General features: G+C 41.5%; 1 protein-coding gene across 2 annotated transcripts; it reads right to left on the bottom strand.

Moving 5' to 3' along the window:
• Nucleotides 1-27,451, bottom strand: SNAP25 (synaptosome associated protein 25). 2 transcript variants are annotated; one of them, XM_062489442.1, is made up of 7 exons: nucleotides 27,380-27,451; nucleotides 26,694-26,735; nucleotides 18,427-18,475; nucleotides 10,541-10,658; nucleotides 6,396-6,521; nucleotides 4,172-4,316; nucleotides 1-69 (listed from the first exon to the last, which is right to left on the bottom strand). In XM_062489442.1, exons 1-7 carry the CDS (start codon nucleotides 27,449-27,451, stop codon nucleotides 1-3), a joined length of 621 nt encoding a protein of 206 aa, XP_062345426.1. The 2 variants fall into 2 exon arrangements, with proteins under 2 accessions (XP_062345426.1, XP_062345425.1); XM_062489441.1 differs by lacking the exon at nucleotides 10,541-10,658 and adding an exon at nucleotides 10,286-10,403.
• Nucleotides 27,452-27,763: the final 312 nt, after the last annotated feature.

Here is a 27,763-nt window from a genome sequence, read left to right as displayed (position 1 = left end):
CTAACCACTGCCCAGCATCTTTGTTGCACGCTGGTTGGCTTCATCAATCCTGGTTTTGTTGGAATCAGCCTGGGGAAACACAAAGGAAAGAAAGGGATGAGTAGAGGGAAGAAAGTGAGTATGACAGAGGAAAAGCGTAGAGAGAAGAAAGACAATGCTTTGTGGGTACTTCCATATTTTTGACTAGGTCATGGAAAAATGAAAATAGAGAACTGCTTTTTATGGTGGTATTAGGGACCCAAAAAGAGATAAGAGATTTTCTGGTTTTACTTTATGTAGCCTTTGAGCAGAGCTTTTCTGTTTGTGGTCAGCTCCACTAAACCCCTGTAAATGCTGTGCCAGATCCATAGCTGGTGCTGTCAATAGCACTGGTGGTACTGATGGTAATGGATGACAGCATAAGAACTGGTGGTGTGCATTTGCATTTTGCTGGGGAAAGGCTTAAGAGCCCTTTAAGATTCAGTGGACCTGGACTGTGGTCTAATTTAGATCATCAGGTGCTAGTCAAAACTAAAATTTTGGTCAGTGTAGAAACTCCTGGAGCAGAGGATCTGGATCATCTGATGTAGGGAATGTTGGCAAAGATAAATTTCTTTGAAAAAGTCAGCCTGGATATCTTTGCTCTGCATGTGAAAGGAAAGGACTAGGTGGGAGGAATGCCAGTACTCCAGAGATCACCAATGTAGTTGCCAAGTCAGAGTAGCCTCTTTGATTGGGCAGCAGCATAAACAGGAGTAAAGAAAAGGCAGGGATTCTACTGTGACTTGAAGCAATCAAACCTCAGTTTAGTCCAGCATACACTGAGCCATTAACTGCACTGTTTTCCCTGGGGTAGCACCTGCCGTGATTATAATATGCCATTATAAAATGGCACCACGTGGGAGGTTCAGGAGTTCTCTCTGAGTGGGGTGATGCCTTGACCATGACTTTCTGTAGCTCTGCAGAAGTTAGTTTTGGAGACTAAAGTCACTGTTTTAGCTGACAAAAACTGGCAGAACTCCACTCAACCCCACTTTACAATGCCGACTTATTCAAGCAGAGGGACTAGAGAGAAAATGGTTTCAATTTTTAAATCAGACCTATGGGAAAGGTAAGAATTGTGTTGCTGCTTTAAAAGTATGGCTCCATGCTTTTAAAAGAGGAAACTCTGTGGTTTGATGACTGCATTTTGTTAGCTTTGATAATTGTTCCCACATCTCTGGGGTGTACCCAAATTGTACAGATTTATTTTAAATCTCCAATTTGCAAAGACAGAATGGTGAAGCAACTTTCCCACACGCACTTAAAAATCCTTTAAGAATGTTTGCACTGATGTGCAATAAATCTTTCTGAAATATCTTGGGCTTTTCTCTGTAATTGTTTTGAAAATGTTATGTAGATGTGTATTTTTAGTGCAGTAGCATGTGCCAGCTCCTCAACAAGTGTAAATCAGCAAAACTACTCATGACAAGCCACACTCCCTTGTTTTAGCCATAAGTTTGACCTTGTCTACCACAGTACAATTCTGTGTGCTTCTGCCAATAGGCTACTTAAAAAAGTGAATGGGTTTGGAAGCAGTTACCTTTGTCGTGAAATGCATGAATATTCACTGAACAGTGATGAAACATCATTTTCCTAATGATTGTTAGACTTTAGTATCTGGTGGATGATGTTGCATTGAAGGCAGTGGGATTCTTTGTACTGACCTTCCCACGTAGGTCAAGATAGTGTACTTTGAGTCCCCTCTACTTTTCTCCCAGCCTCCTATTTAGGGTACATTTTGGGGCCAGGCTCTTCTGGTGATGACTTACTCATCACATTGTCATTTTGGTTTTTGTCCTTTATGATCCAAGGAAAGGATAAATAAAGCCTTTTATTCATTGCTGTCCTGATTACTGTGGATGGGTCAGATTACATCGCTGCATGTAACCTACACCCCAACTTTTGCAAACTGTGCCAGCCAAAGGTCTTTCCAATGATCATAATTGACCCAAAGAACAGTGGTCAGGAAAGCAACCCTGGCAATGCTGTGAGGGGGACAAGGGTCTGTTGGCATATTTCATTGTAGACTGGATGTGTGTGCAATTGTGGTTTCATTGTTATTCAGCTAACCATCATTTCTGTCTTTTATAGAGGGTTTTACTAATAAATTGTGTTCCTTTTTCTAGCACCTCATTGCTGTGTGCCCTTACTCTGAGAAATTTGGCTTATTTTTCACTAAGACTGAAGACTGTCTTATTTTTGTGCTGCTCTCATGATGACTCCTCTGTGTACAATGCAAATCCATCTTTCACAAATGTGTCACTGTTCCTTAGCCAAGGGCCCTGGGTGATTTTATGAATGCATTAGCTGCCAATGTTATTTTTCCATTGCTGTACAAAATGCCAAAGTCTGTATAAGACCACATAGCTGTGGAAAGCCAATCCCACAGCTTACTGCTCTCAGCATGAACTGTTAGAGGTTTGGCCCATAGGCTTTATGTGCACAGAGGGCCTGATCAATGTCTTCAAAATCCAGAACAGTGACTTGTAGGGCTTGCTGTATTTTGGGATAGGATCCTGCAGACACAGGTGGGATGCCACTGATTTCCATCCACAGGGCACGTCTCCTGCCACTGTGACATGAGCAGGGGAGGTGGGAGCACAATAGTGCACATCCTAATTATTTTGAGAAAATAATGTATGTCATAGGCTTCTTATTTAGAGGTACTCATGGTATAGGCTGTATAAACTCCCCATTGTTCTCAAAGCATAGAGAGATGTGCTGCTTTGTAGCTCTTTGCATACGAATAGCAGCAGTAAATCCTTCCCCCAGTGCTCCTTGTTTTCCCAGAAATATGAAATAGTGTATAATGGCATCCTGGTAATACTGTGCATTTACCAATACAGTCAAACAAACACAGCAGCTTTATAAAGCAAGACTTTTGACCAATGCAAAGCCATGTGCTCTATGGTGCCAGGTGGCTGCCTCTCTGTCAGGGATGATCTTCCCACCCTTCAGACAACATATAATTCACCCAGGTCTCTCTGGAATCTACCTCCAATAAGGAAAGCTCTTGGAGTGAATCCTCCAGTGCAGTATTTTCCTCAGTTTTTTATTACTAAGCTCTGTTATAGTTAACTGACATGAAAAGCAGGCATGGGCATCCTGTTTGTCTGAGGAGGCCTGTATGTGTAAGAAGGCTCAAGAGCACCAGCTCTACCACTTGAGGTCAGAATTAAGCACCACATGTAAGTCCTTGGGTTAGAACCTCAGGTTGTGTAAATCTCAGCAGAACTGGAGCGTTGTGTTGATTTTACACCAGATGAAGATCTAGCATCTGATGTCACTTCAGCCTGCCTATGCCTGGAGCTCTGCCAGTACCAATGCAGATGGCTTGCAGATCTTGGAATCTGAGGAGGCAGTGAGCTCCCATCCAGGCTTGGAGGGGGCTGCTCTCTGCTTCAGAAATCTGCAGTGCAGGTCTGGCACTGGAATGGTGCTCTCTGCCTTTTTAGATGGTGATTTTGCAGAACTAATGCTGAGTTTTGTATTCCACTGGGGGTATGTGGGGCCCAATTATGTATAAATACACACATATATATATAAATAAATATATATATGTGCAAATATATATATGTGTGTGTGTGTGTATATATATATATATGTGTATATATATAAATATATATATATATGTACATATACACACACTCTCCCCCAAGGGAGCATGTAGATCTCTGTCCTAATATTGTTATAAGCAGCCCAACAAAACTGGCTGCACTCTTACCATGGGGCAAAACTTTGCTTAATAATTCCCTATCCTTCTTTGGGGTCTGGTCCTCTGATCAGGTGATCTAATCCTGAGCTGCTCATGGAGTTTCCAAGGAAGGAAAAGCCCAGCAGGATTTAAAACTTTCCTGGAAGTTCCAGGGGAGTCAGTTCCAAGCCCCACAGTTCAGCATAGCTCAGGGTACTTGTCTTTTTACAGAGCTATTGCAGAAGGAGCCTTGATGTCTGCTAAGGGCAAACTCAACAGCAAGGGTTCAATCCAGCCTGCACTGGATGTGCAGATTCACAGCAACGAGCTCTGCTTTGGTCCAAGGATTTGGAAGAAGAGAGGAGCTGTTTCTGTCCCTTGTCCTTTCCAGGCCCGTGCTTGGAGAAGGGAAAACAGAGCCCCTCTTGGGGTCTTAATGGAAATGGCAGCTCTTACCTTCTCCATGATCCTGTCAATCTGGCGGTTCTGTGTGTCGATCTCATTGCCCATGTCCAAGGCCATGTGACGTAAGTTGCCAATGATGCCGCTGACCTGCTCGAGGTTCTCATCCATTTCATTTTCCCGGGCATCATTTGTTACCCTGGGAGCAAAAACCCAAATCTTTAAAGCAGAGACATGAGATTTCCCCTGAAACTGTGATTCACCTGAAACCTCCACTGCATCCTCCATCACTTGTCACCGGAGGAGCAGGGTGCTGTGTTCAGCTTTGAACAAAAGGGATTAATGAGTAGATAACCTGAACAATGTTACATGCTTATTTTTTGGATATTTGGCACATTTGTCTGGGTTACCAGTGCTCTGTTTATACTGCTCGTGTCTGCTGTTGGTAGAAGTGTTGCTGTCTGAGCTCGTGTGTAGCACATGCTGCTCTGCAGTGATCATCTTTCCCATAGACTGAAAGGGTGCTCCATTCAGATCTGTGTGTGTGGTTAGTGTTCATGGGAAGTACTGGCAGATGGTGGAATTACAGTGATAGCAGCTCCCCTCCTTAAACTGCAGATAGCTAATTAATATTGTCCAGTTCTTGTATGCTTGGGGCTCACAGAGATATTGGGGAAGAGTTGCTGTGAAAATTCTGACCTCACATCCTATTTAATTAACTGTATTTCTGATGAAAGACGGAAGCAGCTTCTCTCAGATTTACTGGCTTTAGTAGAGATTATTTATCTCTCATTCTTAGCACCAGCTTTTGCAGTTGCTTGCCTTTTGGAAGGAAAAAACTTATGCTTGAGCCAAGGCCCAGTTCAACTCTCCAGTGACTGAGGAGGCAGGTGAAAACTGATGCTGGGTATAGCAAGGTCCATGGGTCCCACTCAGAAAATTCTTACTTTGAGCCCCTTATGCAATTTGTGTTCATGTAGGTGCCCAAAGGGTGCTCCAGCCTATTTGAAGAACAATTAACTTCTTTCACTGTTATTCTATTATCATGCCCCAGCCTTTATTTTAGTGAGGCTGCCATGCATCAATAAAAAGAAAAAAGTGAATGGCAGATCCAACTTAAATTGCAACTCCATCCCACACTCCAGATTGCACGACAGCATTGTTTCTACCACACTGATTTCCCTTCATGTCAGCAGCCAAAAAATAAGTGGATAATAGTTTTTGGAAAGATAATTACTTATTAATCTAGTGTCCTTAATCTTCAGAGATCAAAGCTTTGCCTACTGGTATGGCGTTATCAATGCTGATAGCACTGTCATCTAAAGACATGGCCCATAAGCCCTGTAATCAGTAGGTACTTTGTGCTGGATCCCTGTGTCTTGTGGGAAGTTTGCAGTGGGGTTGCCTTTAATATTAGCTGTGTGCATCAACCTGGCTTTGATTTGAGACCCCATGGATTCCCACTCTGTTCCTCCATAGCTGTGGCTTCCAAGCAGCTGAGGGATGGGGCATCATTCCCCATGCAGTGATGTTTTGAGGATACTCACGAGCAGGTGAGTGGTGCACCTCTAGTTCAAAAGTGTTCTTCAAGTTCTGAACTTGGCTTGGTGCTTTGGCAGGAAGCCTGAGGCTTTTTTCTTGTTGAAAAGAAAGGGAGGGCTGCTGGATGCTTTGGTACATCTTCTGGCAAGGATGGATAATGGGCACTACATGCTTTGAGACATAATGGCAATAAACTAGTATTTATCTGACACTTCATTTCTAAGGTGTTTGACAAGTGTCATTAGTGAGACCCATAATAAGGCCCCCAGGAAAAGCATTCACACACGGAGCTGGAGTGCCGAGGACAGTGCTGGCTGGCCATGGCTGTCTACACCCTCACTGCTGTGAAATAGTCTTTATTTCTAGTTTATTATTGTCCAAATCTGGGCAGTCTCAAAAAGAAAGGTTTGGGCATGTGTTTTCAAGCATCTTCTGGTTCTCAGGGCCAAGACCCTTACTTTCAGGATTTCCAGCAAGCTCACCATCCTTTGCACTAGAGCTCAGGTGACCATCAGGGCCAGGAGAAGTCCCTGGATGCAGTAAACCTTTAGGATATGTCATAATCACCATCAGCCTGAATCCGAGCACCACTTGGTGGAAAACCCTGGCTCCATCACAGCACCCAGCACCTCTGAAGGCGTTAATGAGCACCACAGAACTCATGACCATATGGAAGAAATCTAAATATATCAATGACAAGGACAACAGAGAGAAAACAGTTGATAGAAAAGCTCACCTGCGGATAAAGCCACCACTGATGGCCATCTGCTCCCGTTCATCTACGACACGTGCAGGCTGGCTGGCTACAACACCATCCTGATTATTGCCCCAGGCCTTTTTGTAAGCATCACTTGATTTAAGCCTATGCAAAAAAGATGATGAGTAACAAAGCACCAAGTACACAAGACAAATGCATAACTCTTTACCTTTCCAAGCTAAAAGCTGAATCAAGCAAATGAGTTTTCAGATAGAGGGTCATTGGTTGTATACCGATATATCATAACCCTGAATAAAAGGAGGGGGTGGGTTTTTGCTTATTTTTTTATTTTACTGCCACAACAGTGATGGTCAGAAGTTTAGTTTCCAATAGGGTGAATTGCAATTGTCAGGTCTACAACATTGCACACAGGTTTTTGGATGTTGACTTAGTTTCCAGAAAGAAGGAAAACTAAAAAATAAAAAAAAAAAAATAAAAAAAAAAGCAAAAAGGAAAGAGGAGAAGAAATACAGATAAGTCGAAAACATTGTTTCATTTCAGTGACACATATGTTTTGACATCAAACACAGAGGACATATTGGCAGACAGACATAAAAACAGAACTGCCAAGTATAGTGTGTACATCACATCACAGCAACACACCCTCTTAGAGAAAAACAGATTTGGCTACAATTTAACATTTTATCATGCAGAATATTTGGCTTCTGATGATATTTTTTTCAAAACGCATGTGGCATAATAGGCATTTAAAGCCACTGACCTTCCACAAGGTGATTTGGGGATGATTTTATTATAGGGTTTATTAGATTCTTCAAATAATATATCGGTACTTGAAAATAGTAATCATACATCGACAGTTGATGTACAAACCTTTGTCCACAGAGACAAAAAGTAAAATAGGCAGAAGTGAAATGAGTGCAGGAGAAAATAAAAGATACGAGCAATCTAGCATCAGAAAGGGAAATTTTTCTACATTTTTCTTCATGCACCAGCTACAGGCATGAATAAGAAGTAAAGCATTCTCACTAGCACAGTTGCCCCAATAGTTCATCATACCCTCAATGCATCAGCAGTAACAGCCTTCACAATAAGCAAGACACAGGCAAAAATGGATCATCACTTCCTTCAGGAGTTGTAAACCACAGGACTTCAAAAACAGCCTAGAAACTTGTTATATTTGTATTTTTTGGCAGTTACATTAACCTTCAGAGAGCCATTTTTGACTGAGCTGCCCTGAATAGAAATTTAAAATCCAGGCACCCCTACAGTGGCAGATTGACATGTGCAGCCTATTTAGGGTGACTGTCATTGGGGTCACCAGACAAGACTGTGCATTCTAACAGGGGAATGTAAGGGCTTGGGGTCCACAGGTGCAAGTCCTTGATTTTATTCTGGAAATGGGAGTGTTTCAAACAAAACCACTGGGAACTGCAAATCTCTGTGGTTTCCCTGTTCCTTAGTCAGCTCCAATCAGTCCTATAAAAACCCCCGTGGCTTGAATTTTGGGGGAGGAACTGAACATGCTTCTGGGAGATCTGGGAAAGGACATGACAAACCCATCTCTGGTGTTATGTTCTTTCCATGCCCCCGAAGCAGCTCAGTTTTAAATGAGCCTGAAGACGTGTTGTATGATCCAATATAGAATGAAAATTTAGATTAAAAGAGGATCTTTTTTACTCATCGGTTCTGTTGCTTACTTCCTATTAAAGTTTATGAAGACTTAAAAATATGATGGTTGGCTTGTTTAATTTTATCTTCTGAAACTATACATCAGCTTTGGCATTTCTAGAAATGCCTGAAAGTAATTCTCTTGCTGCAGGTACATTTACAGGGTTTTGCCTGTTCTTTAGACCTGTGCAACTTTGTCAGTGAGACAGTTTTTGTGTTGGAGGTAAATGATTTTACACACCCAGAATCTGATTTCTTGTTTTCTTGTGGGCTTCCAATTAAAGTCAACAGATGAAGCTTGGATCTGCTCATGATCAATAGAAGCTGTCCTTTTGAATGCAACTTGGTCAAAATTCTATGCCATGGGCATTTTGGGTCTCCTAAGAACATAGGATCAAGCTTTAAATATTTTTAAGGCTCAGAGAACTGTCCTTTCACTGTGTATCAGGGTAGAGTTACATATAAAGTGGTTCATCTCTTTAGAAATATGTGCTGTTAATGTCCCACCAGCAGAAGAGCACTAGGGCATCATGCTGATTCTGATGCCCAGGACTGTATGGATTTCTCTCTCTCCCACAGTCCATGCCTCAGAACATCATCTTATCTGTACCAGTGGAGTTCTGGCTTAATGACTCAGAGAACAGTCTCTAAAACCATTATTCATCTATACTCTGAGCATTGGTTAGCAGTGCTGCTCTCTGAATTATGGCTGCAGACTGACAGGGACAGAATTCCTTAGAGAAGGGAAGAGGTGCCTTTACAAATTCATGTCCCCTACATCACCCGCAGAATCATTCTGTTCTTGTAGCATGACACTGTGCAACCCTTGCAAAGTGGCAGATGTTCTAGCGCCATGTGCCAGGTGCTAATCCCATCACTGTCACATGTCTGGCTGTCAGTTCTGAGCTTTTACAGCTTGTACAGTGTGGGAGATGTAAATTTTCTGCTGCATTTGTACCTGCACCAGCTCCTCTGGCATGGGGCAGCAAGGCCTACAGCCTGTCAGAGTTCATATCCCTTGCAGAAGGGGTGTGTGCAGCTCTTCCCATTCCTCCTGCCCCCTCTCCCACTGCACATCAAGGCAATAATAATCCTGGACAAAATATTTACCCCAAAAACATATTCAGGGCTTGGTACAAAGAAACAAAACAGATTTAAAAAATAAAAATAAACCTGAGATGGTATTTGCATTGTGTCCCAGGGGAATTAACTTCAAAATAAATGTTACTGATAAGGAAAAATCCTAGTCCTGCTCTTCTGATTTTTGCAAAATACCCCATGAACTCTATGACAGCTGTCTTTCTTTTTGGTCTTGATAATCAGGGTAGGATCAGGCTTTGGCTGTGAACAAAGTTCACATAGAAAGGGAATTCAATACTACAGCAACACTACTCTCTGCTTTGTTTCCTGCGCAATCTCTGGCCAACCATTTAGGAATGTTTTCACTGCAACCTGGTTTCATGCCTACTCACTGCATGCTGGATTTGCCATTCCTCGAGGACTTCAGGTTGGCCCCCGATTTCCTACACCCGCATAACCGCACATCACATTTTCATTTGGCATTTAAAACAAGCTTGGCATTACTTGGAGGACGATTTCGTTCAAGTGTGATGGCATGCAAGCAAATTTAATGCATTTCAACATTTCTGCTTAGTGTACGTGCTACCCAAATGAGAGAAATTTGGCATCTTGAGGTTTTCTCAAATTTTTTGCCCATGGCAGGATGAAAACCATTTCAAGTTGGGTTCCAATTATGAAACAACACATCTCTTTCAAGATCTCACCAACTGTTTCTGTTGAACAATGAAAAAATGAGTGATTTTCATCCACAATTTTGAGCAATGTTTAGTATGACCTCTTCTGCATTTTTTCAGCTCTTTTGTTTATGAAACTTGTTAGTGAAAATATGTTTCAAAATTTAGAGTGTCCAGGAATAAGGTAGCCCCAGTGTTTTTGTTCATGGAAAATGGAACCACTCAGTACACTTTGTGTAAAATGTTGAAACTTTTACCATTAAAAGGTGTCAACAGTGAAGCTTTCACTGCAGTATGCCTGATTTTAATGCATATACAGTAATTCCCAGTCAGTTGTTTATGCTATGAAATGAATGCATTTGAATCAGAGTCGTTCCTTCTGCATGCCACATGCTCATCCTGTCCATGTGCCTAGCAAGGATGAGCTTCACAAGGCCTTTGGGATCAGCCTTAAGTGCTCAAAGAGATGAGGCAGGCAGCACCTACTTGTTACATGGACAGACACAAAGACCACAGAATTTTCCTAGGTCCGTCAAATTCTTTTCTGCTTCTTTCATGTCCTTATTGATTTGGTCCATTCCCTCTTCGATGCGTTCCAGTTGTTCTGATTAAACACAAGTATTTTATCCCCACAGAATGAAGCAGATGGAAAAGGACAAAGAAAAAAAAGACAAAAACTTCAGACATTCACTGTGACAAAAAACTGGACACCACATAGCAGAGCCGGTACCCAGTACCTACTTGTTACAAGGACATATGAAAAGGCCACAGCATTTCCCTAAATCTTTTAAATTTTTCTCAGCCTCCTTCATGTCTTGGTTGATATGGTTCATGCCTTCTTCAACACGATCGAGTTGTTCTGGTCAGGACAAAGGGATGACAGTGTGGAATGAATTGTATTTTTGTTTGTTTGATTTTGTCTTCAACAGAACATGAAAAATGACCATGTAGAACTGAGTTAATAATGACATTACAATGCATTAATCTGAGCTGATGCATTGCTGAAAGGATGTATGCTGCATTGGATGCTGGAGATTTTTTTTTTATTAGTATGGGAAGAGTAAAACAAAGGAGAAATTTGTTTGAAATATATTAATATAAACAAGATGTAATGGTGTAGAAAGGAAAGGTTATAAAGTTCAAGGTCCAGAAACATAATACAATACATCAACTTACTAAGACACAATCACATCCAGGAGAAAGAAAGTGTTATTCTTTTGCATTTATGTATGTTAGTATTAGAGAAAATATGTCCTTCCATTGAGAACAATTCAGTTACTTACACTTACAAATACCTTGGAATTAGGTGGGTTTGGGCATCACAACAGCTTTGGTTAGTGAGTGAGAGAGCTGGTAGTTAATGGTAGAAGAAATGGAGTGAGCTGTCAAGGGCTTGTATTGAGGTACCCTTTCTTCCAGAGGCTGAGGAAACTGAGATCTGCCACTTTGACTGGTGCTGGATATTGATCTCTAGTCTGAGCGTGGCCTCAGGGCTGGTTTTCTTCCCAGTGTGGGTGCTGCAAATCAGGAGTAACCTCAGTGAACACAGAACAATTGAAACCATTCCAGGAGCCCGATGCTCTCTGGGAGAGTGTCACTGGTTCTGGTGTTCCTTGTCTCCAGCCCCAAGGGACCTTACGGAAACAGGCATTGAGTCTTGAAAACAAGACTCATGTTTTCAGTGGGGTCACTTCTGCTTTGCTCTAGGGCAAGTTAAGAAGCACTAGGCCCAGAAACCAGCCACATATAGACCCTGTCTCTCTGCTGGCATTAAACAGAATTTGGCATATTTCCACCTAAGGCTGATGGGTTTTCATAGTGACTTGATGTTTCAGAATAACTTAATGTATTAAATTTTTTCACTTTTAAAGCTGGGGAAAATGTCCTAGAGGAACAAAAAGCCATGATGTAAAAGTGTGGCAATAGATTCTCCACTGAGGTAAACAGATATGGATCCAATACAATCAAAGGTCTTGTGTGGAGTCTGTGATAAGGACAGCATTTTACATGGGATTTACATTTTACACCCTTTTTTTCCCCAAAGAATAGACTCAGATACTACCCTGGATCAGAAAGTTACTTAGAGTGGTATTTCAATCCATTAAAAATTGTAACTGTACTTAATGAAGAAAAGTAAAGCAATCCCAGTAAAACACAGATACATCCCCATTCTTCATATGGAATAGAAAAACACTGAACTAGACTTTAGACGAGGGAACTAAGAGCACTTGTTATAGAACGAATTTGATGTCATCCCTAATGCTGAGTCCTATCCAGAAAAAAAAAAAAAGAAAGAAAGAAGAAAATTTTAGAAGAAAAAATATGCATATTGACATCAGCAAAAAGCTTCTGTTTAATTCTTGCACAACACTGGGCTTTGAGAAGGAGAGGTGCCATGTTGGTATAGTGAGACTCAGCTGCTTTTCTGCTGTCAGTTCTTCTCCTCAGCTGGATGGGCCTCTCTCCTGATACCAGTTATTGATCCCAAATCCAAGGATATATTTAGAGGAACAGAGTAACCTGGCACAGCCCTCTAAAAGAGTCACACACTGTTTAAGGAAGTAAAGGATTGGGAAACCTGAGAGAGGGACTGCACAAGTTCTGCCAGATAAACTGCTGAGCCAAGAGCCATGCATGCAGGATTGGATTGTCTAAATGCACGTTGTAATTGAGGCTTCAGCAGTTTAGGTTCGTGTCTGCAGGCACAGATTGTGGTTGTCATCAGAAATCTGAGTGTGTGTTAGAAGGGGACACCCCTTCCTGTGCTCCTAGCTAACCCCTCACCCACCCTGCTCCTGTGCAGTTTGGCAACACTTGCTCTCACTCTGGGAAGAAGCTGTGGGAGTGTTAGCTGGTTTTCATGCTGTTCATGCAGCATGATGGGGTTTGCTGCACTTCTGTCACAGGCTTCCAGCTCCTTCCTCTGAGCACTGTGCTTGCAGAGCCCCTTTACAGTCAAAAGATTGCTGTACCCACATGTGCATTTTGACACTGGTTGGAGATGAGAGGTATCTGATCTTTCTTCCATTGATTTTCCTGCTAGTACTTCTCTAACCTGGTCTGTCCAGTAGCAAAAGGCAGGTAAACACTGCATGGGTCAGTCCTAGATCTGGTACCACTGGTGCAATTCTTCTTGGTCAGATGCACATTCTCTAAATCCAGATATGTAATAGGTCCTTCTGAACTTTCTTTACCTGTTTTCTGTTCTGACCCAATAAATGAGTGCTTATTGAAGAGTATATTTGACACAACTCAAAGACTTCCATTTAAATTATAACCCTCTCTAGAATCCTGACTTTATTTATTGTACTTCAGGATTTGTTTTTGATGTCTGGGCTATTGCTGAATAGGAAAGGGAGCCACAACTAATTTAGCTTCCTTTAAAGGAAATCTCATCAGTGTAAAACACCCCGTGTCATATTTGTAGCCCAGAAGTCTAGACAGCTGGCTGCTGGTCCTAAAACCACTTGCTAGTTGTTAATGTCATGGGCTGGATTGTTAACTGGTTTGGATCAGCATAGTTATGCTGGCTTTGTGGAGCAATGCCAATTTATACCTGTCAGAGATCTGGTCCCACAGGCAAGGAAATGGATTCATGAGTCTAGCCACAATTATGGATGTATAAATATTATAGTGGAATTAACTTAATGGGGTCATGCTGGATTTTTTTGGGTATAAATGCTATTAAAATTTGGCCCAGAATGAATCACTGCCGATAGGAAATCAGATGGCTATCGAGAGGTTAATTTCATGTCTGTTTCCATAGATCTTCCCTATTCCAATGTTCTATGCTGTATTAAAAAGTTTTAGGGAAGACAGTTTGTTGGCTTATACTGCCATGTACCTGTGCAAATTCACACCTACAAGAGATAATATCTTTTGTCTTCCATTTAGAGAAGCCCTTCAAGGTCAAAGATGGAACATCTTTTGACAGTTTGTTGCAATATTATTTGAATAAACTGCATCTATAAGTTTGTGTATGATATATGGTGTATATCTAAGAGAACTGGTACTGTCTGGAAGCAGAATACACATCAGAGATATGTTTCATCGTGATTTCCTTCCTTTTTTTCCTTCTGGAAAACTCTCAATCCTTTCTGTATATTAATATCTGAGAACATTACTTTCATTTCAAGGTAGTGACCATAAATCTTCTTCCAGATCTTACAGCAAACTAAATGCTCATCTTAAGGCACAAACAAGGATCGTTTTTTACCTGTATCATTATACTTGTGAATTACTTCCTAAGGTAACTGAAGGAACATAAGCTAGTCCTGTTAGTTTTATCATAACATTGTGGCCATTTGCCAGTGGGTCTTTGCCAGGATCTAACATCCTGGCAATTCCCATCCTCTGACTGATTTGGGTAAGTGGCTGGGGCACGGAAGCTGTAGCAAGGGTATCCCTCAGCTCCTCCTGTGGTGTCTTGAGCAAAAACAGTTGGAAAAACATCATACAAGGCATTGGTAGCACAACATACAGAGAGCAAGTGTGGTGTTGCTTCACCTTTGCATGCCCATCTGTAATTTATAACAAATATTCCTTCACTGATGTCCAGGATATGGGGCCTGTGCTTGAATGTCAGTTAAATGCCTTTTTCTGGAGATCAGAACTTGCTCCTTTGCCTGGAGTATTCAGTGAAGTAATTTTCCCCAAAGACATTTTTAATTAGAGAAAAAAGGAAGAAAAGAAAAAGGACATCTTAAGAACACACTGTAATCATAATTACATACAAGAGGGTTTAATTTGAGACTCAGCAGATTAACTATTTCCAATGCTATGCCATCATCCCATTTTCCATAAAGGATAATCATATTGGAGCGTAGTATGTTTCTGGGATAGTCTTTTCAGAAATCCTGAGCTCTGACCTAGCTGTGCTCTGAAAGGCACTGCTGGGTACAGATACCAGTGGAAGAGAGATGGAGGGGAGATCTGTGAGCCCACATGTAGCTGTGCTAAAAATAACAGTAGACAAAAGCACAAACTGCTTTGTGTGGGTTCATTTGTCTTTTGTTCTATGATTTCAGCATAATTAATGCCATCTTCCCTGTGAAAACTGGAGTAGTTGGTAGCTCCATTTTATTTTGTGAACTAGCCATAACACACAAAACTGCCAAACTCATAACTCCTGCAAGGGCAGTGGAGGTCAACTCCCATGTGTGCCATCAACTGGTACCAGTGCTTTTATTTGTGGGATTGCCCAGTTATTTTCAAGCTTTATCTCCTTTATAAGCTTGATCAGGAGTAAGATTTGCTGGGTAGATTAATCTGCTCCCCATGTTCCCTGGCATTGCTGGTTGTGCATTCATGGCACAAGGAGAAAATTCCAATTGCACCGACATTTTCTTTGCCTCTTATCAAAGTTTTGGCTATTCCTCTATCTTGTCTTGGATGAAAAATTACTGTGCTGCTACTATTGTTATTGAAAAAGTTTCTCCCTTCCACCTCATTTGGAATACAGGAACAAATTTTTTTTCTGTAACAAACTGCATGAGGACATCATCACAAAATATGTCCCTGAACGTCCAAATCTTTAACTCTGCTAATATGTCCAGGTGATGGGAGTTTCCTTTGGATGAATAGTTAGCAGTCTGGGACCTTTACCGTGTTAACTCTTCAGGTTTACCTTCATAGCTTCACTTTGTAGTATTAGTTTCATTCCCACTATCTGCTTTTAACCAAAATGAATCCAAATATTAACATTTTTCTAAGTTAGCGTGTTTTAAAGAAGCAGAGGAATTGCCTTTGCTCAATAATACTTTGCAGCATTTTTTTTTAATGTAAAACACAAGCATTTTAGTTTAAAGACTTATATACATATTTTTATTTAAATCACTAGTTAAGGGAGCTTGACTCAAGGCCAGATTAAAAAATGTAAGCATTATGGATGCACATGTGGTCTGGGAAAGACTTTCTTATTAAAGAAAAATAAAAAAATCCAGCAAAGAGAATCTAAACTCTTAGCTCCTTCCTTTGGACTTCCAGGGGGAAGGGCTGTGTTGAACTGGTTTGGGTGACAATACCTGACCCAAAAAATGATAACTCTTGATATTGCAGAGGGGCTATTCAGGTTCTCATTCTTCAAAGGACACTGGAGAAGGTCTCTAGTTTATATGGGAGTGCCATTCTCTGTGAAACAGAGAGCTCTTGTGAGGCTCCAGATCTCTGCAGGTCGTGACAGACTCTGTAACCTGCTGGGCAGCCAGCTCTGCTAAACCTTTGGGCAACAGCAGCTATCCGGTCTGGCTTTGTTGTACAAATACCTGGCATTGTGAAATTACCTTGACTTACTGCATGTTATCATCCCAGAGACTTCTGCTTACTGATACCAGAAAATCAGTTCTGCTTTGCAGTATTTGGGTTGAATTGGCCCAGCAAGGTTTTTCCATGTAAGGTCTGTTTAACTTCAAAACAAGCAATTTTGTAAGGAAACCTAGAAATAGAGCTTCAAGCAAGTGCAGAGATTAGATCTTCTGCCTGCCGCCCACTGGAAAGATCAATGTCATGCTTTCTGTATATTTAACACCTAATAATCTTAAGTGACTTGTGCAGCCAGCTGCAAAGAGATCACATGGCAGTGTTAGCAAATTATTTCCTTAATCTGATAATCTGCTGAGACATCCGTGAGCTGCACACATTGCACTAATTACAGAGGGTTCAAAGTCACCATTAGCGTATTTTGCTCAGTAGTGTAAGTCCTTTATCGCTAAAATGAAATAAAAAAATTAGCAACTATTACACCTACATATGGTTAAAATGGAGAAAACTTAATTAAACATTTAGCATACTACAAGGTTACAAAATTTCAGGGTTGGTAACATTATTTGTCTGTTTTCCTTGAGAAATCCATACTGTATATTCATAAACTAAATATACTGAACTACTTAAGGCATGACCACAACCAATTTAAAGAGGCTTCGAAACCTTCTGATTTTTTTCCTGTAGGTACTGACTAACTGCATCTCTGACTGTATAACAAGCATTTCATGTTTCACAGTCAATAAGTGTTTAATACTGAGCTCCCTGGACTCCAGAGAGGTGATTGTGTCCAGTCTCAGCTCCCTGGCTCACCCAGATTGTCTTTCTGGTCACAGCTACAGAGTGAATCAGTCAGAAAACTTTTGAATACAGGGGTTTAACAAGAGTCTAATTCCAAAATAATAGTGAAAAAAAACAACAAAATTCAGGATTAAAATCAAAATAAACCTCCTTAGCAATCTGTGGAAATATAGCAGTTAAAGAACAGAAACATACATTCCCAGGAACCATTAAAGTTTCTGGTGCTGTGTCTGTGAATTGCATTGCAAGACGCACCTGGGTATTAACGTACTTTCTTTGACAATATTTGTGATTTATTACAACAGTATAACTCACTGCTGAAACAAAGCACATTATTTCGACAGGTGCCATATCAGTTTCAATGTAAGTAATTTCTGGTTCTCTATATTGGCTGGTAGTTCTTCTACTGCCATTATTTTTTGAAGACAACAAAATGTTCTCTATAATATTTTTCTTGTCAAGACAAATCGATATGACAAAATTTGGTTGAGTTAAATTCTTTTTCCTAAAGGGAGGGGGGAAGCAATGAGACATACTTAAAAACAGCAAATAGAAGAAAATACTTTCCATTTAGGTCCTGTTATTACTTTTCATTCATTAGTGTCAGAGAGGCAGGGACATTAAAACTGGAAAGGGTCTGTCAGGTTCTGCAGTCCATTTCCCAAGAATTCCGTACACTTGCTTATTATCATTGTCTGTTTTTTTGATGAGTAATACAGCATTACCTCTGCAGAAAACATTTCCTAGTAATAATTTTGTGTCATGCCACATAGTAAATAATAACAAGAGCCTTTGGGGGGCTGGTCTCATAGAGAGTAGCAGAAATTTCTACTCTGTTGATTTATTGGAGACACCATTTTGCTGGGGCTGTGAATCTATGGCATATGAAAACTTATTAGCTTTACTGAGAGGGAGAGAGAACTGTCTTTTCTTTGTAATATTATGAAGGGCAAAAATGTAATTTCCTGGAATGTATTGAATATATCAGGCTCTGTCTTTGTCATTGCCATCCACAGACAGGTAGCCTAAGTCTGAAACCTCCTATATGGACAATTGTAATGAGCTGATTGTGTAATACATTTTAATGTTAAAATTCTGACATTTTCATTGCCTCACTACTGCACAAAAAGTAACTGAATCTTACACAAACTAAACCCATTTTACATTCTCTTGGGATGCATTTATTGCATGTCTTTCGCTTGTGATTTAAGTGGGAAAACTATGTAGCACCTGCATAAATAATGCTGGATTTTACACTTATGGAAGCAAATCTTCTCATCGTGTAGCTGGATCTTGACCCAAAGCTTGCTGAAATCAAATGGTGATTTGGATGGGTTTAGCCTGCAGCTCTCTTTGACATTAATGGGAAGCAGATCAAAAGAAGTACAGGCTCTTAGGCAGCTGTTGTACATTTTTCTCTGTTGGACAACAAAGCTAAAGGCAAAGAGGTTTTGGGGTTCTCATGCACAGCCACACGTATTTTCTGTCCCTCATTTCCAAGGTTGCATACAGTTAGTACAGCACTTTGAGAAGGATTATACTTCCTTACTGAAGCAATCTGAACTTACCTCCTTGCTCATCCAACATAACCAAAGTCCTGATACCAGCATCTTTACTCTATATCCCAATAGTGGTAGCAAGGTAAGGAGAGAGAGGGAGAAGAGAGAGAGAAAGAGAGATCAGTGAGGCAACACTCAGTCCTTGGTATAGGACATAGGGAGACACAAGAAAAACAGTGAAAGGAATGACAAGGGGCTGATGGCACAGCCCAAAGACCTTATGTGCCTGGACACTGTGTAAGTAGCTAGGTACTCTCCACTGTACCATCAAACCTTCTGGATTCACCAGGATACCAAATTTCTGCAGAAAGCACAAAGCCATGGACCTTGAGATGAAAAGAATCACTTTACACAAGAGTAATTTCTAAAAAGAGAAGCTAAATGAAGCAGGAGAGGGGAGGTTGGGGGTATTGATATTGTAGGTGGATGTTAATTTCACAGGAGAAATTCCCAAGGAAAACAGGTATGACGAAAACATGTTTGGAAAGGAGGCGCAGTGGTTTGTACATAGCTCTTGCTGCTGACAGAAGTCAGAAAGCTTACCTACTTAGGAAATCCAGTTTAAAGCAGGCTAATATTTAATAGGATTAAGCCATATTTTTTGGCTCAGTGATCTAATAGATATGGGTTTGAGCCAAGTTTTAATACACTCAACAGACACATTTAGCTTTAATGGACTTTGAATTGAGCTTGAAGGTAGGAATTTCAAAACACCTACACACTGAATCTGCCTCTGTTCCCACAGCTTAGTGGGAATCTTATCACTGCCTTTGCTGGATATAGGGTTGGAGCAAAGCTGAGCTATTCACAGCTCCCACCTTCCTAAGCCAGGGGTAGGGCACCTTTCACAAGTACAATTTTTACTGTGCATTTTCATCACTCTGGGATGTGACCAGGTGTCTCTGGCTCCTGGGTGCTGTGGTACTGAGCTATATCACACATCAAATTACCTCCTTTTTAATTACAAAGGGGAAACCAGCTCTATTCTTCTTGGAACAGTGATAACATCTGTGAATAATTAATGGCCTGAATGATCTCCTGACTGTTGCATGTCAATAACAGATGAAGTAAGTCCTCTGTGGCCTGACAGCTTGACAGCAGAGCTACCTGGACATGTGCAGCAGTAATTTACTTGTTGCCATGAACATAAAGCTATCCATGCTCCTGTGAAGATCAAGGTGGTGGTGGTGTCAGTTTTGCAGAGGGCAGGGAGATGACCACAGTTGCATGGCTACATCAGGAACAGAAACTAAAGTCCCGACCATCCCTCTTGCTTTTCAAGCCACCCTTCCACTCCTGGAGGCAAATCAAGGATCTTATGTTAGCCTTCTTGCCAGCTTCCCTTTTCACTGCTCATCAGTTTTTGTGGGTGCAATGAAGTGTCTCTGGCCATCAGGTGCCCTGTCCACGCTCACAGGGCACTCCCAGGCTCCCACAGCCCACACTGGTTCAGCCACAAGCCCAACCCTGCCATGTTCAGGGTGTTTGCCTGGTGCAGCTGGTGCTTCTCTGCTGTGCTTCCACAGGATCCTGCTCGGCTCAAGAGGGACACGAGGCTCCTCTTGTGCTCTTCTCTGCCTCTCCCTGCACTCCCATTCTTGTCTGTAATGTCTGCATCACTGCAGAGACTGGGAAAAACAGATGTGTGCAGGCTGGTTTGCTCTCTCTTTTTAAAAAGTCCTTGTGTGAGTTGCCAGATGGGCAGAAAAGGCCTCCTGCCTCTCCCCATGGTCTGCTGCACCCTGCTGCCCTCAGGTCAGCCATCAACCAGGCACCCACTGCAGTTTCTCCCCCTTCAAGTTCACACTGCATTTACTTGAATCCCATCCAGCTTTTATTTTTGAAGCCTTTAGAAACTTGGGCCCCAAGGGTTATCTTGGGTTTGCTAATTTATAATAAAGTAACCACCTTTAATTGTCTTATATTTTCTGAGGGGCAGGTCTGCTAAGCACTGCCTGTGCAACAGTTTTTTATTGAATCTTTCTGTACTCTTGGTACCCAGGGAGGTTTTTCTCCCCCTAGATTTGTATGTTTTTTAACAAACATGGAAATTCATGAGAACACAAGAAGGCTGCTTGGGTCCTGAGTCACCTGGTGTTTCAGTAAATATGGTGCAGTCTGACATGGGACCCTTCCAAACACTGAGCTCAGAAACCTTTAGTTGGTGCTGTGACAGTCGTTGGGTTTTGGTGAATTAAACATAGTCAGGCAGAGAAATATTTACTGCTTTTAACCCTCTGATCTTATTTTCCTGCTGTGTTTAACATCTAAGCAAACCACTTTTATACAGCTAAGATGTCCAGTGAGCAGAACAAGACATGTACTGAGAGATGAACTCAGGAACTAGACCCTATGGTTTGTATTTCTTATTAAATCCTTACACAAAGAGAAAGAGGTGAAATTTTCTGTTATTTACCTGATCATCAGTTCCATTTTATTTTATCAGACAATATTGTATTTCTTATGAACAGCCTGCCACAGCATTAACACAAACATGAAAATACTAAAGGGTGTGCAATGAATAAACTTGTCTGCATCTGTGGTCTAATCCAAAACATACTGGAGCTAATAAAGAGGTGGTGACTGAAAAGGATGAGATGTGATTCAGACATCAAGAGACAATCTCCTTCTGTTCCAAATTTCTATTAATCATTAATTTTCAGCTTTTCCACAAAAAAAAATGTAAATAAAAAAATAAATGACATTCATGAATTTAAAATAGGTCCAGACTTTTAGAAAAGCTCAGTATTTCTATTACGACTGATATTTTAGATATCTCAAACCCAAACCTGTCTAGTTCTGTAAGGCAGAACTACTCTAAAAATGCGTTCATCATCCAGATGTCTGAGCAGTAGAGAAACACTCGGTGACTGACTCCCAATGACAACAGACTGAGGCATCTCTGGAAAGATGATTAACGGAATATAGAGGAAGAAATGTGCCCAGCAAGTATGTTCAGGGGGCAAACACAGGCGTGTTGGCATTTCCTGCACTAGAAGCCTCACAGAAACTCTTCTTGGCCTCAGTGCAGCATGTGCCACTCTAGCTGGTTGCTGGGACAATAGGAGGTGATGAAAGCTCTCCTGTGAAGGGCCAGTCCAGAAGGACAGGTTTTACAACCTCTGCCCCTGAATCCTTGATGACAGACTCTCATCACCATGGGCCCAGTGACTATGCTTGGGTTTGGCTGGTCCTGAGGGCTCAGGAAGGATTCCCACACACATCAGCCAACATCAATGATATCCTGTATGGGAAGCCATGAATGGGTAGAACTCATGGCATCCATCATGGTATGAAATTGTGTGCTAATGTTCCACCTTGACAAGGATTAGAGCATTTCTTCCTTCCTGTGCGATGGAGGAATCTCTTCAGACCCTCCAGTCCTTGTACAGGCAATCCTGTTCAACATAAGGATTCTCAAAAAAGTGAAATGCTTAGGGCAGGTCAGGCCAGAGAGTTGAAAAATGCATCTTTCACAGGACCCTACACAGTTCATGGAGCACATGCCATTTTCATCCAGCTCTTTAATCTGTAACACCAATCTCTTTTGAGAACAACTTCTGACTCTCCCTGTCTTCTCATTGCACTTGAGAGGAGAATTTGGACTGCTGGATTTTGCCATGGCATACCCAACCTCTCACATTCTTGTCCTTTAGAAGAAAATGGCACAGTATGAATTGCTTATGTTGAGGCATTAAACTAGCAGCTCTGGAGTTTCTCTGTTTATCCATAATGCAGGTATTCTGCAGATGGTAAAACATACAATATATATACTAATTTTGCACATGAGATGACCCTTCAGGGCAGGAGGCCAACACACCCACCTTAAAAATGTATCACATTACGTGAAACAGACCCCGTACATTTTAGGAAAATTGATATCCTTCAATCTTTTATCCAGGCTCTAATGCCTGAATAAAAGCAAATGGAGAAGCAGTACTGGTTTGGGTTCTGCATCATTTATATGCCCAGGTTCTCCATTTGGCCACTGGAAAAGCTGTTAATCAAAGAACCAGAATATATGATTTTAAACCTCCAGGCTTAATTCAACTCATAGATACTTTAGTTTGTCAGTGCTTCAGGCAAGCCAGTTTGACAGCATAATTGGGAAGCCTTTTGGAGGCTTTAATAGACATTATCCTTAGTCTTCTCTAATAGCTTTTTAAAACTTTCTGGTTGCTTTTAGTTTGGGTTTTTTGTTTGTTGGGTGTTTGTTTTTTGGGGTTTTTTTGTGACAGTTTCACTCAAAGCAAGGCAGCAATAAAATATTCACTAAAATTTGCCTAGCACTTTGGAGGGGAATTGCATTGCTGTATCCTTTCTTGTTATTGCTGTTACAGAACTTAATTTCCCAATGTGGAAATAAAAGTGGGAAGACAATTGGAATGACTTCTCAAAGGGCTCATCAGTCCCTCCAGGAACACAGTGGGCTGGGTACTGTCGTACCAAAGGCAGCTACTCAAATTTTGGTGTAGCCTGAAGGAAGATTTTCCTAACACTGTAAGGGGATGATGTATCAGATAAAGAATCCAAATTCTGGAGATCACTTTCCCTGCATTTCAGGAGATATCCTGAAAAACATATATACATTCTCAGTTATGTGAAGAACACATAAACTTCCACTTCAATGAAGAATTTTACTTAATCAAAAATTACAGAGTTTGTTTTGAATAAATTAATACAGACCATTATGTACCAGGACAGATTGACATTGCTAACAGTTCCCACAGACACTAAAGAGAACTGTCAACACCCTAAAGACAAAAACGTAGTCAAAGAAACATTTTTTAGTCATCTGTAGTAACGAATTTGCTCAGTTCCTGCTCCAGGTTCCCTGTCACCCTGTTAATGCTCCAGTGTCTCCCTGATTAAAGAGCCATACTCTGCTGCTCTGCCTGGTAACATTCATTCTCTGCTCACGTGAATCTGCTACCCCCGTGGTTAGCACACACAAAGGGGTCCAATCCTGCACTGGAAGAAGTGAGAGCAGAATTATGGATCACATTCCCTCGTGCCAGATATGTGGAATTACACTGGTTAAAACACTTTTCTGAGGAGAACTCAGAAAATTGTTTAATAGTTCCAATAGGTCTAATTATATCAAAAGGGTTTTTCAAATCAGCTTTGACAAGGTTTGGGCCAAATTAAGAGCACTTTTTCTTCTGTTTTTCAGACTAAGGAGCATTTGGCTGTGATAATAAATGTCAGGGTAAACTCACAGCTTCTAAAATGGCATTCTGTGTGTTCAGTATCCTGTGTGATGCAGCATCAGTTATCAGACATTTATAGCCCAACATTTCACCTTTGGTACTTCACTCTCACTTCACAGGAGAGAAGATAGTCCTATCTGGATTTAAATGCACAAAACAGCCCTTTTGTCTGTACATTCCTAAGCTTCTGAGCTTAGCTTCCATTCTTCTGAGCTTTTACCAGTATTGATGTTGTTATTTTTTTCCTTGCTGCTTCATAGCTGCAAAACATCCTTTTTTTCTCCATACTACCACAATTCTTTTTCCTTAAAGGCCATGGTGGTGACACTGGGAGATGGGAGCAAACTCCCAGCTTTTCTACCTGTGTGTGATATTCTGCATTGTATAATGTTGTCTCAGAGATAGAAAGCTTAAACATGAAAAGAAGGTCAGCTACAAACTGTATTTAGTCTCACTTTTTCTGCCTCACTTCATTTTTATTTTATGTTTTGGCCCAAACGTTGCACAACATCATCATAAAATACAGGTATTTATAGCAGAGAGTGGCTCAAAAGAGCACTGGTCAGTGCAGATTAACTGCACTTCCTGGGCATGATGGGCACCATGGAGAAAACTGGGTTTTGGAATCTGCTATTCCACTACAGAGATGCCTTGGGGCAAAGCTGTGGCTGCTTTTATAACACTTCTTTCTTCCCTTGTACCAGGACTGGAAAAATCAGCTTCTTACAAAGCTGGGTTATAAAACCAATGAGCAATAACATCCTTGGTTTTCCTTGCCCGTGTCCCTGGGAACAGCATCAGGGCTTTGTCTCCAAACTCTGAATATTCTTCTGGGGCAAGCAGCACATGTCCTTTGGGGACATGTCCCCAGGCCATGACCTGCAATTAGGCCTCACAGGGCTACATGGCTTCCTTGGATGGACAGCACTCTTCTGTCTCTAGGATGGAGCCCAGTCCATATACAGCCCTTTATGCTGTATTTCCCCAGTATCATGACTGCAATCCATACAAATGTACACAGCATTAATGCTTAAACATGGAGACATCCTCTTCCTAAGAAAGGAATAACAGATTTGCTGTATCAAGAGAACAAAGTAAAAAGCATTCTTTCCCTGAGTATTTCCTATCTCTGTCCACTAGACAGGGTCTGCTAAGTGAGGAAGTCTAATTGGATTTTTGGGGTTTATTAAATCAGAGCAGTGCAAGTTCAATCTCAAATACTCTCACCATTTGTCTTTTTGGTATAAAATCTCTCACTCCCTAAATGCTACATTTTTTTTATGTGCCTAGGAAAAGTGATTGGAATATTCAACCAGTTGTTTAGGCCACCGAAGAATTTTAAAGGTCTCTTGTAGTCACATTAGTGAAAAAAATATTCAGCTCATTTTAGAAAAACTCCCTTGACTACTCAGTGCTAGTTTTAGCAGCTTCTCTATTTGGACAGGAAGATATTGTGGCATCTGAATAAATGCCAGGTTCAGAGATGCGGTGCTCTTCCAAGAAGTGCTACAGACCTACATAAATTCACATTGGTAAATTCAGCAGTCCCAGTTCTCCTCCCACTTTGCCATTTGCTGTGATTTAATACTGAAATTCCAGTGGCATTCACAATATGCTGGTTCAATATGTTAGGAAGACTCAAGCAGCGCATAGGCTGCACAAATACGGCTCAGGAGAGGCAGGGCTGATATTTACTGATGGCTTGGCCCTGAGCAAATCACTTCCCTTTCCTGCGCCTCTCCTTCCCACTCATCATCTGCCTTGTCTGTTTAGATCCCAGGCATTTTGGGGCAGCAGGTTCTCCTGACTTGTGTTGTGAGGGTACTCATATGAGACTCTCTTCCATGCTTCCATGTTGTTGAATTGATTTCAGCAGAAGCTGCATCCAGTACGGAGTTGATGTAAAGCAGTGGTTCGGAATGCTGTGTCCAGGGAACTGAGCAGCAAAAAGGGACAGATTGCTCATGAGACAAGAGCGTGTTTCAGACATAAGGGGCCCCGATCTAAAGTGTTTGCGGAAGAGCAGTGATGCTGACTATGCTCAGTGACCCATCTCTCTGTCTGTACATGGAAAGTTAATTTTGTCTCCACTGGACTCCATTGATCTTCACAGTGGTGATTGACTTCAATGCCATAAAGCCTATGGCTGGGGTTGCGTTTGTTCTTGAACATGAGACCTGATATAATTTTCATCCCGTTGTCTCTGCTGGAGACTTCTCTGGTTGTCAGGAGTACTGGGACTGTCAGTGCTGATGACCCTGATTAAAAATGTCACCAGCTCTAGCACCAGGGCTTGCATGGTGTCTGAAAATAATACATCTTGTCAGGCAGCAGCAAAGTTTTCCACCACCTGATGGCTGAACACTCGAAATTAAACTGAGTTGAGATTTTCCAACTTTTAAACCCCTTTATTGTGGAGAGGGTGAAATATGGCATGACTGAATTGTTTTTTCCCCTCCAGGCAGGTATTAGCTGTGAGGAACAAGCCAGGGTCCCCTTCCTTAGCACCATGGAAAATGAGAGAATTCCCAGTTCCAAAGTGGTCAGTCTAGGACACCTCGTGAGCCTTGAAACCCCGATAAAGATTTCATAGATACATAAAGAAATAGCATTTAAATGCTGAGCTGACCAATGTTTTATAAAAAACTGCAAGTGTTTATGGAAAGGGAAGTATTTAAAGCAGACTGGGAAAATGGAACAAGGGCTTTTCTCACCTTCCCCTCTTGCAGCGTTTTGCCTAGGACGTGAGAGTGGTGCTGGCACAAGGAGCATTGCAGCAAACTCAGCCACTTGTCCCTGACTCCAGGTCACCTTCAGAGGCCGTTTCCTGCATTTATCTCCAGAATCCTGTCTCAGTGGATCCTCAGGTATGACCAAACCAGTGCCTTGGCAACCAAGGAACTGTGTCTTGCATGGTGCTAGTGAAGGGTAGGGATGAGCATGGACAGTGGCACGTAAAGCCATGGCCAGGCCCTAGCAATGTGAGTTTTAAAAAAACACTTCCAGTGTCAGGCTCTCCATCACTTTTGCTCACAATGGAAGTGCAAACAAAATGCAAGTCCTTACCTCTTCAACAAGCTGCAGCATTCGACGGGTGCTCTCAAGGGACTGAAAAGAAATGGGAAAAAACACTGAGATTTGGCAAATTACACTTTCCAACACTAATGTGCAGGCTCATGCTGACAGGATGTTTTTCCTGCTCTCTTTTCCTCCCCTCCAAATCAGGCCATCAGCAGAGCATTGGTGATCTCTTAATCTCCAGCTCTATGGATGTCTAATGCAGCACTTCCCAGCACACCTCAAGGCAGCTGCAGTCTCCAAGGCTTGCGCTCCCCTTGCTCACACACTGGAGCAGTGGAGTAGTTGGAACTGCAGGTGTTCCACTTTAAAAATAAAGCCTGTGGTTTTCATCTAAGACTCTTCAGAAACCTAATTGGTGACTTCTAACATTTAATAGGTTTGACAAATCGAAGGAATCCTCAGAAAATATTAAATTGCTGCCTTTTGCTCTGAGGCCAGTCAAATTGATGCACGATCTAATACCTAAACCAAACTCACAATCAATAAATGACCTAATCTAGACTAAACATGGTATTAAATTTTACCCCAGCTCATTTCATTTCCAGTTCCACTTTCAGTGTAAAGCTGATGAAAAACAGCTCTAGAAATCATTTCCTGGATCAGCTCCTATTTCTGGCTATGTGTTTCACACCCAGCCCAGCCCCAGGTTCCCATTTAGCTACTGGTCTCACTTCATCAGCGAGCTGGTCAGCACGCCGCTGCATTTCTTCCAACTCATTGCGCATATCCGCGTCTTCCGCCATTTTAGCTGTGGGGGTGTTTGGGGACGCTGCAGATCAGGATTTGTACACTGATGCTTTGTGAGCCTGGAAGACAACAAAAAGGAAGAGAAACAGTGTGGTTAGGAGCTGTGCTTAAACATCAGTCCCACAAAAGTGCTTTCATTGCATCAGTATCCTCATCCAAACTCTTGTTCTGGATAACAATTCCTATGTAGTAGAGAGCAAATCCTTCCTTTTTTATTAACCTTTCAAATGCAATTCATATTGAAGCTGGACGCTCAGGAGATGTTATTTGCTGCCAGAAACAATCTTGAAACCCATTCATATTTCTCT

This window comes from Cinclus cinclus, chromosome 3, assembly GCF_963662255.1.
Source record: "Cinclus cinclus chromosome 3, bCinCin1.1, whole genome shotgun sequence".
Classification (NCBI taxonomy): Eukaryota; Metazoa; Chordata; class Aves; order Passeriformes; family Cinclidae; genus Cinclus; species Cinclus cinclus.
The sequence above is the reverse complement of the archived record's forward strand: the minus strand, read 5'-3'. Positions and strand labels throughout refer to the sequence as shown.

Bases quoted from the DNA above. Each gene is read 5' to 3' on its own strand.
- SNAP25 (XM_062489442.1), bottom strand. From the start codon at position 27,451: ATGGCGGAAGACGCGGATATGCGCAATGAGTTGGAAGAAATGCAGCGG. The intron at 10,659-18,426 runs GTAAGTTCAGAT...TGTCCTGACCAG, and splicing joins TATGTTGGATGAGCAAGGAG to AACAACTCGATCGTGTTGAA. The intron at 70-4,171 runs GTAAGAGCTGCC...GTGTTTCCCCAG, and splicing joins TTGACAGGATCATGGAGAAG to GCTGATTCCAACAAAACCAG.